The sequence below is a fragment of the Mercenaria mercenaria genome, chromosome 13 (assembly GCF_021730395.1).
Source record: "Mercenaria mercenaria strain notata chromosome 13, MADL_Memer_1, whole genome shotgun sequence".
NCBI lineage: Eukaryota > Metazoa > Mollusca > Bivalvia > Venerida > Veneridae > Mercenaria > Mercenaria mercenaria.
Genome location: NC_069373.1, coordinates 4,444,717 through 4,460,434, shown reverse-complemented (window position 1 = coordinate 4,460,434; position 15,718 = coordinate 4,444,717). Strand labels below are relative to the sequence as shown.

Here is a 15,718-nt window from a genome sequence, read left to right as displayed (position 1 = left end):
CTTCAGTAGCAACGTCTGATATAAATACAATGCACGCATATCGGTGACGTTTTACCCCAAATATATATGAGAGACGTTGAAGGGGAAGGCGAAGGTTGAAATCCCAAACTCTCTACTAACTGCTGGACATCGTACCTCGAAGCAAGTTCTGCTTGGTGATCTTGTAAATCCGGCATACAATCTCGGTCGTTGGTTTTGCGCTGTATACGCAATTATATTCGGTTTGAATGAGAATGTAACGCTTTCTATTATTTCCTCACGACTGGTTTCGTTAAAGATCCTGACTTTAATGTAGTATCTTGAAGCTTTTGGTATTTTATCGATGTTGTACCATCTCCTGTTTGAAACTATGATCAGGAGTTGAGTTAGAGTAACTTGTCGTTTACACGTCTGCTAGGAACACTTTAGATGATTCCCACCATCCGGTGTTTCTGTTGAGATCCCAAAGTCTCATATTTTCTCTTAAGTTAAATTTTATAGGCTTTACGCCCAAACTATCCCCTTTGTTACCCTTGCAATTAAAGGGCACTATTTCGTCAGAAATCAAATTTTCAAGACTCTCCCACGGGAGTCAGGAAACGACCTGAAATTACTTCTTCAGAATCTTTGATACAGTCTATAAAAGTTAAACTTGCACTAACAGGTCCATTGTATTGATTTCCTTTTCTGTTCGTAAAGGAATTTCGGTCGATGACAACAAAAGCGTTTCCGGTAGATTTATTCGTTGGATCAGCTGACAGAGACAGAGTTGCTCCGACGGTTGCATTCCTGTACGAAATTTTACAGCTGTAAAAGACCTGTATTTTTGTTCAAAATAACAGTCATGCTTATTCCAAATTTACACCTGTAGATTTTATATAACAACATTGATTTTACAGCTGTAGATTTCAATTTACAGCTGTCAAACGACTGTAAAACAGTTCGAAATATGCAAATGAGCTACACCTGTAAAAAAAATTACAGCTGTAAAAATGAAAAAAGTTACAGCTGTAAAAATGCCCAAAAGTTACAGCAGTAGAAATATTATAGGTGTTGAAAAAGAGGGCATTATTTTAAGGGACGAAAGTAGAGGTGCAAAAAGTTTTAGGATAAATTGCAATTCTCTAGATAAGGTAGCAGTAACTATGAAAATGGCAAAAAATAAATGATCTAGTACGTAAAGTATATGTGGTATCATTACAGTATAGCAACAGCAAAATTCAAAAATAGGATACAAAGTAGATCATAATATAATGCAGATCTTGTTTATAAAACTTTCTTTGTCAGTCATGAAAACATATGACAATCTTGTAATTATTTCTTTTAAACTTATCGGCTTCCAGTACAGAGTAAATAGTTAATGTATGCACTTATACATGTCCTTTTACAACTATAATAGATAATTAAACATCTGTACTTACTCTATACCGCTTTAAATTCCAAAATTTTGCAATGTGATGTCTGTGTGAATTTCAGTTATATCCCGCCAAAATGCATTAAAGATTGCTGACATTATACTCACGTTTCCCTCCAAAAATGTTACAGCTGTAATTTTGAGACATGACCATTTTACAGCTGTAACTTTCAACAGTAAAATTTTTACAGCTGTAAATTGGGACATTCATATTTTACACCTGAAAATTTCAACTGTATTTCTGACCATTTTTCCACTTACAGGTCTTTTACAGTTGTAATTTCAAAATACAGGTCTTTTACAGACGTTTTACAGCTGTAAAACAGGTCCTTTTTTCGTACAGGTTAATCTGTACTGGTGTTGATTTCTTTATCATCGCCAGCTTAACATTTGCTGGGCAACGAAATCCTTCTGCTATGTCTACGATTTTTACTGCCTCTATGTATTCTTTTCTTCTGTCAATAACTCTTATGACAACAGATTGTAATAGGAACGGATAGGTCTATCAAATACTCCTTCAAGATCAGTGTCGGTCCGAGGTCCTTTTGAAATTTTTATCTTCATATAACTCAATGGTTTCTCTGTTGTTGATCTTCGACTATCCCCGTAATGTTGATGCCATTGTCAGTGCAACATTTACACTGGGTTACGTGTTGGTATTCCCTGAGACCATACGTTTGTCAGTCTACAGCTCGAATCTCTGTCTCGGTGCAGATATATCCATCATCAGGACAATTAAAAATCTGGAAATGCGGTCTAGTTGAACAGGAGCCGACAGGACACGTAGGCTTTGCAAAAAATAAAAGTAAACTGTATAAATGCATGTAGAGTAGAGATATGTAGGAACGAAACATTTACTTGAAATCTAAATTTTGTTTATTGTATATTAACGTTGCGAAACTGCACTATGTACCTTGAATATAAAAGAGATAAATAAATTCGTTTTTAATAAAACATGTTCTCTAATGAGCATAAATAACCACCTTGTTTAAATTGATTGACAGGATAAAACATCATGCAAAGAGAAAATATTGGGGGATATAACATCGCAGTTGAACCATTTTGAGCATAGAAGTTCTGAAATAATGAAAAGTAGACCGTCAAAAAGTACAGAAAAAAACTGCCTGATTGATATCAAATAATGAAAAGCTTGAAATGAAGATCTGCATTTTACTAAAGACGTTGAAAGAATTACATCAGATTGTTCTTTTCTCTCTTTCTTCTCTTAATATCCGAATGTAATTCGCCGATTAAACCCAACACCCCTTGCACAGGACCCAAGGATTTAAACCTGAGATAGAGCTGCTCGATAAAAGAAGACTGCAATACATAATATACAATATGGAGACACAACAAGCTTACTTGGTGGCAAAGTAAGTACACATTCTTATTCCTATACACTTAAGCCTACCTTGAAGGTCGCTTGTAAATACAGAACACATGGCTTAAAGACAGTAGTTTAAATTTTTATGCGTATTTTAGCATGTGAATTAAGACCATTCACATAGAAAAAAAAAACACTTTTTGATTATCTATGTTTGTTATGTATCTATAGGTTTGACAGTAATTTAAATCTTTTAATAACTAAATCACTGGTTAGTTATATGGGGTACAAAATAATCTGGTTGTAGTTTTACATTCCAGTTTTCTTTTTCTAACAATACGTATGGATTAATATTGGGGGTATAATAACATCATCAGATCCAAATTAGAAAATAGAAAAAAAAACAACATTTTAATGATCAGATATGCATACATTATACACGAAAAATGTTAATTCAATGATCTATAATTTGAGAAAGAACGTGTTAAGATGAACAATATGTTTTATAACATAAGATGACTTTCACTACATTTGTTTCCATAACATATTTTACGGAAGAAAAGCAGTAGGTTTGCGAATCATGTTTCGCTTTCATACTACACCATCCTTTTGATTTCATTTGTTGACTTAGACAGACATTGTACATGAATCATGAATCTTATGGCCTTAGACCATTTTTGAAATAAATCGTAAATCGAGCCAAAGAGCAACTTATATACCGATCACCTTGTACTGTAACTGTCGAATAAAGACTTTCTAATTCGTCTTGAAAGGGATCATCAGTTGTTTCTAAAACTAAAAACTTTTCATCATATTTTACAGATTTCTTATGTTCCCACTGGTATAACTGGCCATGGATACAAAACGGTAAGATTTTGTTCTTCTCTTTTTACTTATGCAATTATAGTTATAAAAGGTATATACATGTACAATGAACTGGTTGATATTTTACCATATTGATGATTTAAAATTAGTCAAACGAAATACACTTCTGACAGAACTTTTGATTACTTAAAACACAAACTATATCAGCGGTAAATTCAAACAAAAGCTTGTCTTAGCATTTCGATGTCGGTCTGTTCGATACAAATGGCTATTTATATAGTAACTCTGAAGAGCACACATATAATTACAAAAACATTAATGTTCGTTTACAGTAAACATGTGTATAAACAGCAATATTAAAAGTAATTGTATAAAACTTACTCACCAGTATAGTGACTGTTCTCCCCCACTTCATATATTTTACATTTTCCTTTTATTCAACCTTTTCTAAAAAAAAGTCATTTTCACACATAGGCATAACCCCAGAACCAACAGAACGAATTTTACAGATGAGAACTCTGGTTGGATCTTGCCGAGTCGACGTTGGCATATGTCCGGTGGGTTCCTGTTCAACTAAAACTAAATATTTCAACTTTTGTCCTGGTGTAATTGTAATAGGTGTTGTTAAAGATGTAGACACCAATGAACCACTAAGTAAAATAAGTGTTTATTTTGACGGCAGATTCGTTATCTACACGGGAGAAGATGGTTAGTTTAAATTGACCATAAAGTCGAGTGTACGATCTATTGTGATAACGACAAAGGTGTGTGTGGGGGGGGGGGGGGGGGTAGGGGAGCTCCGTGGCCGAGTGGTTAAGGTTGCTGACTTCAAATCACTTGCCCCTCATCGATGTGGGTTCGAGCCTCACTCGGGGCGTTGAATTCTTCATGTGAGGAAGCCATCCAGCTGGCTTACGGAAGGTCGGTGGTTCTACCCAGGTGCCCGCTCGTGATGAAATAATGCACGGATGGGCACCTGGGGTCTTCCTTCACCATTAAAAGCTGGAAAGTCGCCATATGACCTATCATGTGTCGGTGCGACGTTAAATCCAAAAAAAAAAAAAAAAAAGCGACAAAGGACAGGAGAAGAAATTACATGGCTGCTGTCAAAATTGTTGATATACCGGAAGAATGTAAAGGCTCAGTAGAAGTTGAACTATTACCTATCCAAAAACCTGTGGAAATTGACTCAACGGTTGATACAGTGCTTTCACTTTCAAATGATTCACTAGACCTAAATGCTGGTAATACTGTTATTGAAATGCAAGCCAATTCGTTTACTGATCGCCGGGGTAGATCTTACAACGGAAAAGTAAATGCCCGCTTTACATTTATTGACACCGTCGGCAGCCCAGACGCAGTTGCCCCTGGTCGATTCCAAGCCTTAGATGGAGAAACGATAGAACCTTTCATCACTGACGGAGTTGCTTCATTTAATTTCAAAAGCACTGGCGGAAAATTTATCAAACTCTCTGCGCCCGTGAAGTACACCGAAGAGAAGGTATGAAGGTTTGGGAACTGAATACGCGAACAGGTTTATTGGAACCTGCAAGAGTTGTTCAGAGGAGAAGGAAACGTCAGGTTACTCTTGATGACATAATTAACATTGAAAGCGATCGTTGGTACAACATTGATAAGATCCCTGGTGCCCCTAAGTGCTACTTCAAAGGTAGAATCTTCAATAAAACTAGTGGAGACGAGATGATGAGTAGAGCTACCACGTCATTTAGACCGGAAATAACTGCCTACACCTCTGTTGGACAACGTCTCCGATTGTACGCTGACTTTACAAGTGAACCAAGTGCTCCCTGCTACGAAGTAAGATGTCCTGTTGTCAACAATCCCAACAATTCTCTGGCTGGGTTAATTAACGTGTCTGCTACAGAAAGTTATTTCTTTTGGAGGGAAAAAATTACCCTCCAAAATTTACCTTACTCCATGATAATTCGTTAATTATGATGCCGTCATAAAACCGACTGTCTGCCGTGCAACATGAGATTGCACCAAATGGCGTAGACGTTTCCATTCACTTTGTTTCCAATACTGCTGGGCCATTTTATAGGAACAGAAATGCTTGCGAAAGCTCGAGCGTGACACAGCCTGCATTGCATTTCTGAAAACCAGAACCACCAAACTACGAACCTGCTCCAGATGTTGATGAAAATTGTACAGCATGGATCGCTTTCAAGGAAGAAGGATACTTTTTTAATTACGCAACGAATTCAACAAACTTACCAAATGTAACGGGAATCAGCGTTTAGGAACAGAATGGCACAAAATCGTACTTTATTGATGATGTTCAAATGGAATTTTCAACGGACGGGAACGAAAGATTTATATTCATATGTTTAAAGTACCGATGTAGTCAAGAAAACGAAACTACCACCGTTTACCTCGATATAGATATTCCTACAATTAACGTTACGTACAATCGCAGGTATCCGAACGGTTCCGTCGTCAGCTTTACCTATCCTACACAAGAGTTTGGTTGCTATGGAGATATTGCTGAAGAATCTGAATTTTCTGAACAGGAAGGCGGTGATAATGTAACAACTATTGAAGGATCATTCATTGCCCCAGAAGACGTCGCATCAGGACCAGACTTCTACGACTCGGAGACTAACGACTGCACACAAGAGTCGGACCATGAAACGATTGCATATGTGTTTTTTTTTTTTTTTTTTTTGCTATAGCAAGCAAAGGGGTCAAGTGTCTTAAACTCTTAAAACATTTACAAGATCAAACGATTCACAATTTTCCAGCGTTATTGTGAATCTTACAATAAAAGTTTAATGCTGTTGCCGTGATATATCTATTTTAAATACTTGTGGACTTTAACATACCATTTTGCAGTAATTATGAATAGATTATTTTATTAATATAGATGTTTGTAAAAACGATGATCCCCATATTACGGCATGTTACACATTTTAGTTTTCTTATTTAATGGCTAATTTTACTTGACATAGCTCGAGCAGTATAATCCATTCAATGCTTACTTAGAGTTCATTAACTTCTTAATAAGAATTTTGATTTGATAAATGTCTTGAAGATACCAGTTTGAATTTCAGAAAAACGAAGCGCTCGTTGCACTTTAGGAAAATGTTAACTATTAAAATGTTGGGTATATTTAGAGGTTTGTATGAATAAAGAATATTGTAAATATGTTGCCTGATTATAATTTTATTCATCTTTTGTTTTGATTCCTTTCAATACTTATAATTTTGTGTTTGTAATAAAAGCGTTTTTAAGACAACTGATAGTTTGCCAGTTTTCTATTTGAAACGATAAACCAAAATACGGCACTAAAATTGCGGAAAAATACTTTTTAAAGCAAACATTTAGGGAAATGAGAACTATACATTTTTTTAATCTACAATTATGCCACACTCGTTCTGATATGGCTTTTAAATGTTACTATACCTATATAGTGTTATGATACATTTTAACAACATCATGCTGACTGGGTCCTGTATATATGATTTTATTTGCGTAAGTAAAATGCGTAATATTATCAGGTCATTATTTAAAAAGCAATATTGTTCTAGTCAAGCCCTATACATTTTTCGTTTCATCCTCGTGCGTACATTAGTTTCTGCTTGACAAACTTTGAACAAATATTGCATTTTGGGATACCTTTGGTTTGCGGTTTTTCAGTCAGTGGTCACGCATAATATATACAAAATATTGATACACAAATCACGTAGCCTTTTACGTGTATGATTTTTCAAAAGAATATCTGATATGTGTGTTAATGTTTCACACTAGGTACAAAAGATTACATTTGTCAATAACTGCTCAACAACATATTTTTTTAGTGTAAAGCGTTCAATCAGAATATTAACACAGACAAATTGTTTAAACTTCGGCTATTAGTATGTTTTTTTTAATTTACAATTTTTCATTAATAAATTGTTTGATATTTTAGTTGAAGTAAAAAAATAATTTGATACATTTGTCGATCTCAAATAAAGTTAGGCAGACGCAAACATCGCTGAACGAATATTTCTAAAACAGAGGATAGTTTCGAGAAAAGAAATATAAAACAAGTGGATGCTATATATAAGTGGATATATTGTTATTATTGTTTATTCTTCGATGTGTTTACATTTAGTTTTTATCAATTCACATGCATATTTATTTATTTATTACGTTTATCGAGTCATGTAAATCATAAATTATTAAGCTATGCAGAACCTTAATATGCTCTGCAAAATATCCTTAAATCACTCCCAGAATAGTAATTGTGTTTATATAAACAGACAGGTGTAAAGAAAAGGTTTTGAACTTTAAAATATTGGAAATTTTCGACCCCTTTTGTCCGGCTTAAAAACATCAAAGTAATTTTTATTATAATACGAATTAAAAACTGGAAAAGCAGCGTTTTCAACATTACTTCAGCTGTTGAATATAGCCACCATTGTGTTACTAGAACGATTAAGTTAATTAAATAAAATATTAAAGATTTAACATTGCAGAACTCTATCATATGTGAACAGTGAATAGACTCGCGATCCTGATCAGAAATGATAACATTAACGACTGGTTTAATTTTAAAATATTTATGAAGACCCATTTATGATAATGACATATTTTTTCTGTCATTTTTTTAAAAATCCTGTCCCAGTAAAAGGTAGCATTATAGCCCGCAAAAAGTGAATGTATCGTTATATCTCAGTCCCCAGTGACACGTTTCAATATATAGAATGTCGAGCTTTATGTATAACTGGACTTGTATTTAGAATCAGATTTAATTTTCCGTTCTAAATTGGTTTTGACCTTCCTTTGGGTTTCGATCTTTACAGACTTACTTAAAACGTGGAATTTTGCGATAAATTCTAACTATAAAAGGAGTACGATTAAAACTTCCATTCTAACTGAAAATTCTCAAAAATGAAAATCTAAGTTCTATATTTATTATTACTTTTCTGGGCACCTACACCGTTATTTACACTGAAAGCTCCTTTAGAAAACATATATTTAATCGGTATAATAACACTTCAAAACATTAGGATAATAACAGCTATAAGTAACATAGTCCTTTTTATCTATTTCATACAAATTACTTCCACTTTATTGATGATTTGATCAGTTTTTTGGAATAGAACTTTTCCTGTGCCTTCTTTTCATATAAGTTGTATTCCAAATTGAACAGAAAGAAGTCCCTATTGAAATGTTAGTAAGTGGTGGTCTTCGACACCAAAAAAGGTGCATTTTATAAGCTCATTTCCTGAGATAAAGGCACACTTTCCACATGAAAATGCACAATACATGGAAAACAAATTTAGGTTCTGTTCACAACGAACCACTGCACCACTGTAACATAATTGACCAAATTACTTACATTTTTTCATAAATCTAAACAAAACATAAGAAAAAGATAAAAGTATAATTTTGATAATATAAAATTAAAAAAGAAAATCACAGAACGTGTGGAAATAAAGCTATAAGGAAATTGAAAAATTCTGTTGCTTGTATTGCTGAAATGGTATTATAAATATATGAAAGCAATTGTGGAAAAAGAGGATAATCAATATTATACAAGGACCAACGAGAAAATAGAAAAAAATACAAGCAAACTTAAATTGAGCTCAATGAAATAAAACTAGTGAGCATAGATTGAGTACAATGAAATAATACTAGCAGACTTACTGAACTGAAAAAATGATTGAAAAAAACTTTGCTAGAATATATTTATGTTATTTGAACCAAGTTCTTACCCCTAAGTACGTTGAAATTTTATATTTGACACGACCAGTGCTTCAAACAGATATAATTTGTTATCTAATACATAGAAAAATGAATGCACCTGAGAGGTTTAAGACTAAATATTAAAAGACGTTAAATTCGTTACAGGATTACATTGGTTGCCATGTTTCACCTTCGCCCCGTTCATGAACATTTTCTTCATTGCTATGACATCGGAACTCGTAAGCGAAAGATTCAGAGCCAAGTTTATCCTTGCAAGTATTCGGTTCTGAGTCGAAGAAGTCTGGACCAGAGTTTGTTATATATGGAGCGGTGAAAGAGCCATCGATTGATATACCATTTAGGTTTTCCAGCTGTTTATGGCATAATGGTCCTGTGCATCTTCCGTAGCAGTAGAATGCTGGTACAGAGTGGTTCCTGCTCACGATAGTGCCGTTCCAAAGTGAGTCATTATAGCTGTATGTAATGTTAGGAATATCTATATCAACATATACTGTCGTTTCTGAAAGAGAATCATCTTTGCTATCTTGACTACAACGATATTCCATGCAAGCGAAAACAAAATCCTCACCCTCCACACGTGATAGCTCTAGTGTTGTGGTAGCATTGTGATAGAAACTTTGAGTTTCTTTTTTCCAGACACTGATCCCAATAACAGTTGGTAACCTGTCAAGTTCTAATGTGTAGTTATAAAAGTTCCAACTGTCTTTGAATGCTATTCTAGCCGTGCAGATTTCTGTTTCATCAGGCTCATAGCTCGGTGGCTCTGGTTTTAAGAAATGTAAAGCAGGTTGATCTGCTGTTGCACTCTCACATTTTTCTCTGTTTGTAAAGAAAATGCCATTTTCCCCAGAAATGAAATTCAAGAAAATGTCCATGCCATTGGGAGCGATCGTGTATTGTACTCTTTGAAGTTCTGTTCTAATGACATCACTATACTGGTCAATAGGTTTTGGTTTTAGGTTATATACAGAAGGTAAATAAAATCCACCAATAGAAACAGTTTCAGAAGAAGTCATGTTTATGAATCCTGCTAACGCTTTGTCTGTATTACTTACTGCTGGACATCGTACCTCGTAGCAAGTTTTGCTTGGTGATCTTGTAAATCCGGCATACAATCTCAGTCGTCGGTTTTGTGCTGTATATGCAATTATTTCCGGTTTGAATGAGGATGTAACGCTTTCTATTATTTCTTCATGACTGATTTCGTTAAAGATCCTAACTTTGATGTAGCATCTTGGAGCTTTTGGTATTTTATCGATGTTGTACCATCTTCCGTTTGAAACTTTGATCAGGAATTCTTCAGTTAGAGTAACTTGTCGTTTACGTCTGTTAGGAAACACTTTAGAGGGCTCCCACAATCCTGTGTTTCTGTCAAGATCCCAAAGTCTCATATTTTCTCTTACGTTAAATTTTATAGGCTTTACGTTCAAATTATTCCCATTAATGTCCTTAAAATCAAAGGACACTATTCCGTCAGATATCAAATTTTCAAGACTCTCTCCCACGGGAGTCAGGAAACGACCTGGAATTACTGTTTCGGAATCTTTGTTAGAGTCTATAAAAGTCACACTTGCACTAACAATTCCATTGTATTGATTTCCATTTCTGTCCGTAAAAGAATTTGGGTCGATGACAATAAAAGCGTTTCCGGCAGATTGATTAGTTGGATCATCTGACAGAGACAAAGTTTCTTCGACGGTTGCGTCAATCTGTACTGGCGTTGATTTCTTTATCATCACCAGCTTAACATTCACTGGGCCGCGAAATCCTTCTGGTATGTCTACGATTTTTACTGCCTCTATGTATTCTTTTCTCCTGTCAATAACTCTTATGACAACAGATTGTAAAGTGGAACGGATTGTTGTATTAAATACTCCTTCAAGGTCAGTGTCGGTCCGAGGTCCGTTTGAAATTTTTATCTTCATGTAACTCAATGGTTTCTCTGTGGTTGAGTCTACGACTGTCCCCGTAATGTTGATGCCATTATCAGTGCAGCATTTACACTGCGTTACGTGTTTGTATTCCCTGACACCATACGTTCCACAGTCTGCAGTTCGAATCTCTGTCTCAGGGCAGATATACCCGTCATCAGGACAGTTAAATATCTGTAAATGCGGTCTAGTTGAACAGGAGCCGACAGGACACGTCCCAACATCGGCTTTGCAAGATCCAATAAGATTTCTCATTTGAGCAATTCTATCCACCTTGTACGCAGACTCGTCTTAAATAAAATGAAAACAAACTGTATTTATATGCATGTACAGATATCTAGAAACGAAACATTACTTTAAATTTAAGTTTTGTTTATTGTATTAGGTATTCCTTTTGAAGATTATTCATTTCCGACCATAATCCTACTTTGAGTGCAATTTTCAAGGGTGCGTAGGTTCAAGCCCTACTGGGATCAATTTGTTTTCATTATTTTCCGTTTTTCTAGTAAATTTTTACTTCTTTTTAGACTTATTATTGACTAATTGTACAAAACTGGAAAATTTTAATTTGACGAGCGATTTCTTGCTGTTTAAAATGAATTTACCTCTGAAACAGAAGGAGTAGAGTTAGACATCTTTAAGAATACCGAGTCACATGCGGTAAAAAGTTCTGTATTTTACCTTCGCTCTTTAGATTACATGTTGTGGAAGAAATGTAGGTAGGCTTTACTTCTGCCCGAAGTTTTTTAAAATGAAGTTAGCAAAATTCAAAACAGACCCACAGGATTCGACCTTAATTTTTCAATGTTGGAGTTAGAATTCTGTCTCATTAAATCCGTTTACTTGAGGAACCCTAGATAAAATGATAGACAGTTTTATTTGGTGTTCTATATTTGTTTAACAACAGCTTGATGTTTCTTTTATCAAAATTAATGGTATAATGATTTCTCTGCAAACATTTTGGGTAGTGGCCATCACTTTGAAATTTGTCTGTACTTGAGCTTGAGGAAATACCATAAATTTTACAAAATTGTTAAAAAACGGCACGGTAAAAGTTGTTTAAAAATTGCAACGCAGTGCAAAACACGGTCAACTTTAAGAATATACCAAGCAAATGCCATATTTTAAACATTACTATAACGTTAGAAAACTGCACTTGAGCATTAAAGAAATAAATAAATCTATTCTTTTAATAAAAAAAGGGTCTCTAATGAGCACCAGTAGCCAACTTGTTTAAACTGATTAACGGTGTAATTTAATTTTATCATGTAAACAGAAAATAAATGGGATATAACATCGCTTTGGCTTACCTCTGATCCATGGCCAGTTGAACCTTTTTGTGCAAAGAAATTCTAAAATAAAGAAGAGAAGACCGTCAAAAGCTATAAACAAGAACTAAGAATTGTCTCATTGATGTCGAATAAAGAAATGCCAGAAATGAAGATCTGCAATTCACTGTTTGTGTTAAGGATTAAAGGCTTTGAAAGAATTACATCAGATTGTTCTTTTCTCTCTGTCTTCTCGTAATATCCGAATGTAATGCGTTGATTAAAACCAACAGCTCTTGCACAACATCCAAGGATTTAAAACTGGAATTAGAGACAGAACTGAAAAACAACCTTCCATTGGTTAATTTAGAAATTCTAACAGCTAATCAGACCCTGGAGGTTTGAGATTGGTCTCCAATCTCTGGTCCATCATCTTATCTACAATGCTGTCGTTGGAAGCAGTTTTTGGACAATGGTCTTAAACATTCGGCTTGGCTCATTACATGTATCATCATACTTGTAATAATATCCAAAATGACATATGAGTTCCGCAGATATTTTTTTTTCAAATAATTAATTGAAATTTTTCAACATGAGAGAGGTCTTACTTCTCCAAAAGGCTTTTGCCTTTCTTCTGTTTTTCCAAGGTATTGCCTCAGTAGATACTAGCATAACCACAACCAACACTGTGATAATTATAACATCGCATCGCATCTTGGGTCCTGAGAATCGGAGAGCTGAAAATGTTTAAAATAGTCAATATAAACAAGAGTAGTGGTTATTTGATGTGATCTATATGACATGATATTATGATAGTCTATTATCTTGAAAGCCAAAACTGACCTTATTAAAGTGAATAGGAAATACATCCAGAATGCATACTAGAGTTAGCGTTTCTGTAAAGATGTCTTGTAGTAGTTACATATCTAATACAATTAGGAACATACTTGTAAACGCATGTAGTGCGATTTTTCTACAAAAATACCATGTAATTCTTAATTGGTCTTCGTAGGAATTCTAAATAGTTGGCAGAAATATTGCTTATTTTACAAGGATGTTTCTTTTTATCAGCCTTGCACACAATTTACAGATCAAAGACCACTTAAAATTAAAGAAAAAAAAAACAACAGTATAATGACTGTACGAATAAAATATCATTTCAGAATCGATCAGATAACGACAAGTTTCGAAAGCGATTTAGAAAGAAACAATTGTCTTTTCTTACCAAATCAATGCTTTAACTTTAAAATTATAAGGTATTGTTGTAGAAAGTTACTTACGAACTGTTGACTAGGCGTTCTATGGATTCAGTTTAAAAGTGCGATTGTTTATAGCTTGTATATATAACTCCCAGTTATGTTTTTTCATTCTGCTAAGTGGCGTTATATCCACTCCCTTCTTACACCCACATTACGGACCTTATTTTTTTCAATTGAACAACAAGAGTACTTCGGAAGTGAAAAATGTAAACAATACAAAATTAATTCATTCAAACGAGGTAATTTTGGTAAAATCTGTCGCGGTGTATGACTTCACATACGTATAATCGCGTTAGGGTTTGACAACCGCGTATTGTTTATACGTTAATACGTTGACAGCATATGCGGTTTGATTCACATGTTTTCAATAGTATTTTGATAAATTTCAGAGGTTAGACATCTTTGAAAATATTACATGAGGTAAATTTTCCCTATTTTTTTTTTTACTCTTTAGATTATATGTAGATTACATATTGTGGAAGAAAGGTTTAACTTATTTCCCAATGCTATTTTTGGATGAAGTGAGCAAAATTCAAAACAGAGCCGCAGGAGTCGACCTTAATTTTTCAATGTTGAAGTTAGAACTGTATCTCATTAAATCCGTTTACTTGAGGCACCCCAGAAAAAAATGATATTGACAGTTTTATTTTGTGTTTTAGAATTGTTTACCAATAGTTTGGTGATCTTTTATAAAATTAATGGTATAATGAATTCTCTGCAAACGTTTTGGACAGTGGCCATCCCTTTGAAATTTGTCTGTACTTGATCTTGAGGAAATACCATAGATTTTATTTTATTCACTGTTTGCATTGTTGTCGGTGCTTCCGAGAGATCTACTTTTCAGATTATATTTATAAAATTTATATAAAATGTTTAAAAATGGCAACACAGTGCGCAACACGGTCAACTTTAAGAAAATACCAAGCAAATGCCATTTCTAAAACATTACTATTAGGGGTCCAATACCTTAAAACAATGTTTTGAAATATTTATGAGCATAAAAATAATCTACGTGGGTATTTTCACTTGATTTTTTTATTCTTACAGGAACGCCAATCTCACATCGTGTATAAAGGTATGATATTATATGTTGCAGGTATCATGCAGATGTGTTTGCATTCTATGAGTATTGTATAACATAGACACTGGATAGCATGCAGAATTAGAATAAGGTAACTGTGTATGAATAACAATCCAAGAAAGAACACTTATATAATAATTATATTTGTGCTGTCTACTGTAGTTTTTTTATACTCTCAGTGGTTGAATCACTTTCCGTTAGATAATTATCTTTGGTCTGTTTAAACAGCTCGTAAACATGGTGGATCGGACATGTTGAATTTTGTGTCCCCATGGTGTAAGTTATAAGCAGATTATGAGATTTCTGTTCTTTTTTGGTAATATAATTATAATAATTATGTATTGTCAATGTTTAAAGATAGTACTTTACATATTTCTTGTTAATTATGTTTCGTACCTGGAATGTTTCAACCTTAAATGTGAAGTGTTTTTAGTATCGGTTGTAAAAGTTAATGTAAGTGAAAAGAGTATAGACCTAATGAATGTTTTTGACTGTTTTTAAGGATGTTTTGTAGAAGTAATACTACAAGCTTTGCTTTAAAGTTATTTTTGGGAGTATAGCTTATTTTTATACTAGACTAATTGCTGTTAAGGTTCTTGTTATTTTGCAATGAAATACAATGTATATAAAAAGTAGCTTTGACCTTACACACTCCTTTTGTATCTTTGCAGCTTCTTACCATCATTTGATGCAATAAAAGTGACCTAAAGCAATTGGAATTTTGTTGTATCGGGTTAACTGGCTGTCCTACGGGGAAGCACTCTCAGGGAACAGTACAGTAAAAAGACCATCGCACAGGCATTGAAAAATTCACAGGACGGTTTGTTCATCCTGTTTTTCCTCATTTGAACAGTTTATGTTGCAAAGGAGGACTCGTAAACTCACAGAGAAAGCCATGTCAGGCTACAATAGTAAAGTTGATAGT

General features: G+C 34.2%; 1 protein-coding gene and 1 long non-coding RNA gene across 2 annotated transcripts; one reads left to right on the top strand and one right to left on the bottom strand.

Moving 5' to 3' along the window:
* The first annotated feature begins 1,028 nt into the window (after positions 1–1,028).
* Positions 1,029–4,148, top strand: LOC123530172 (uncharacterized). Its single transcript, XR_006682274.2, has 3 exons — positions 1,029–2,766; positions 3,540–3,584; positions 4,017–4,148. It is a non-coding gene; the product is annotated as an uncharacterized LOC123530172 (long non-coding RNA).
* A 3,455-nt stretch (positions 4,149–7,603) lies between these two features.
* Positions 7,604–13,886, bottom strand: LOC123530050 (cartilage intermediate layer protein 2-like). The gene is made up of 4 exons (XM_045310740.2): positions 13,734–13,886; positions 13,062–13,190; positions 12,496–12,537; positions 7,604–11,475 (listed from the first exon to the last, which is right to left on the bottom strand). The coding sequence occupies exons 2-4, from the start codon at positions 13,165–13,167 to the stop codon at positions 9,401–9,403; spliced, it is 2,223 nt and encodes a 740-aa protein (XP_045166675.2). The 5' UTR covers positions 13,168–13,190; positions 13,734–13,886; the 3' UTR covers positions 7,604–9,400.
* Between the last annotated feature and the right edge of the window lie 1,832 nt (positions 13,887–15,718).

Coding starts and splice junctions, on each gene's coding strand:
- LOC123530050 (XM_045310740.2), bottom strand. CDS start 13,167: ATGCGATGCGATGTTATAATTATCACAGTGTTGGTTGTGGTTATGCTA. Junction 12,538..13,061: donor GGCAAAAGCCTTTTGGAGAA/GTAAGACCTCTC, acceptor TCTTTATTTTAG/AATTTCTTTGCACAAAAAGG. Junction 11,476..12,495: donor CAACTGGCCATGGATCAGAG/GTAAGCCAAAGC, acceptor ATTTTATTTAAG/ACGAGTCTGCGTACAAGGTG.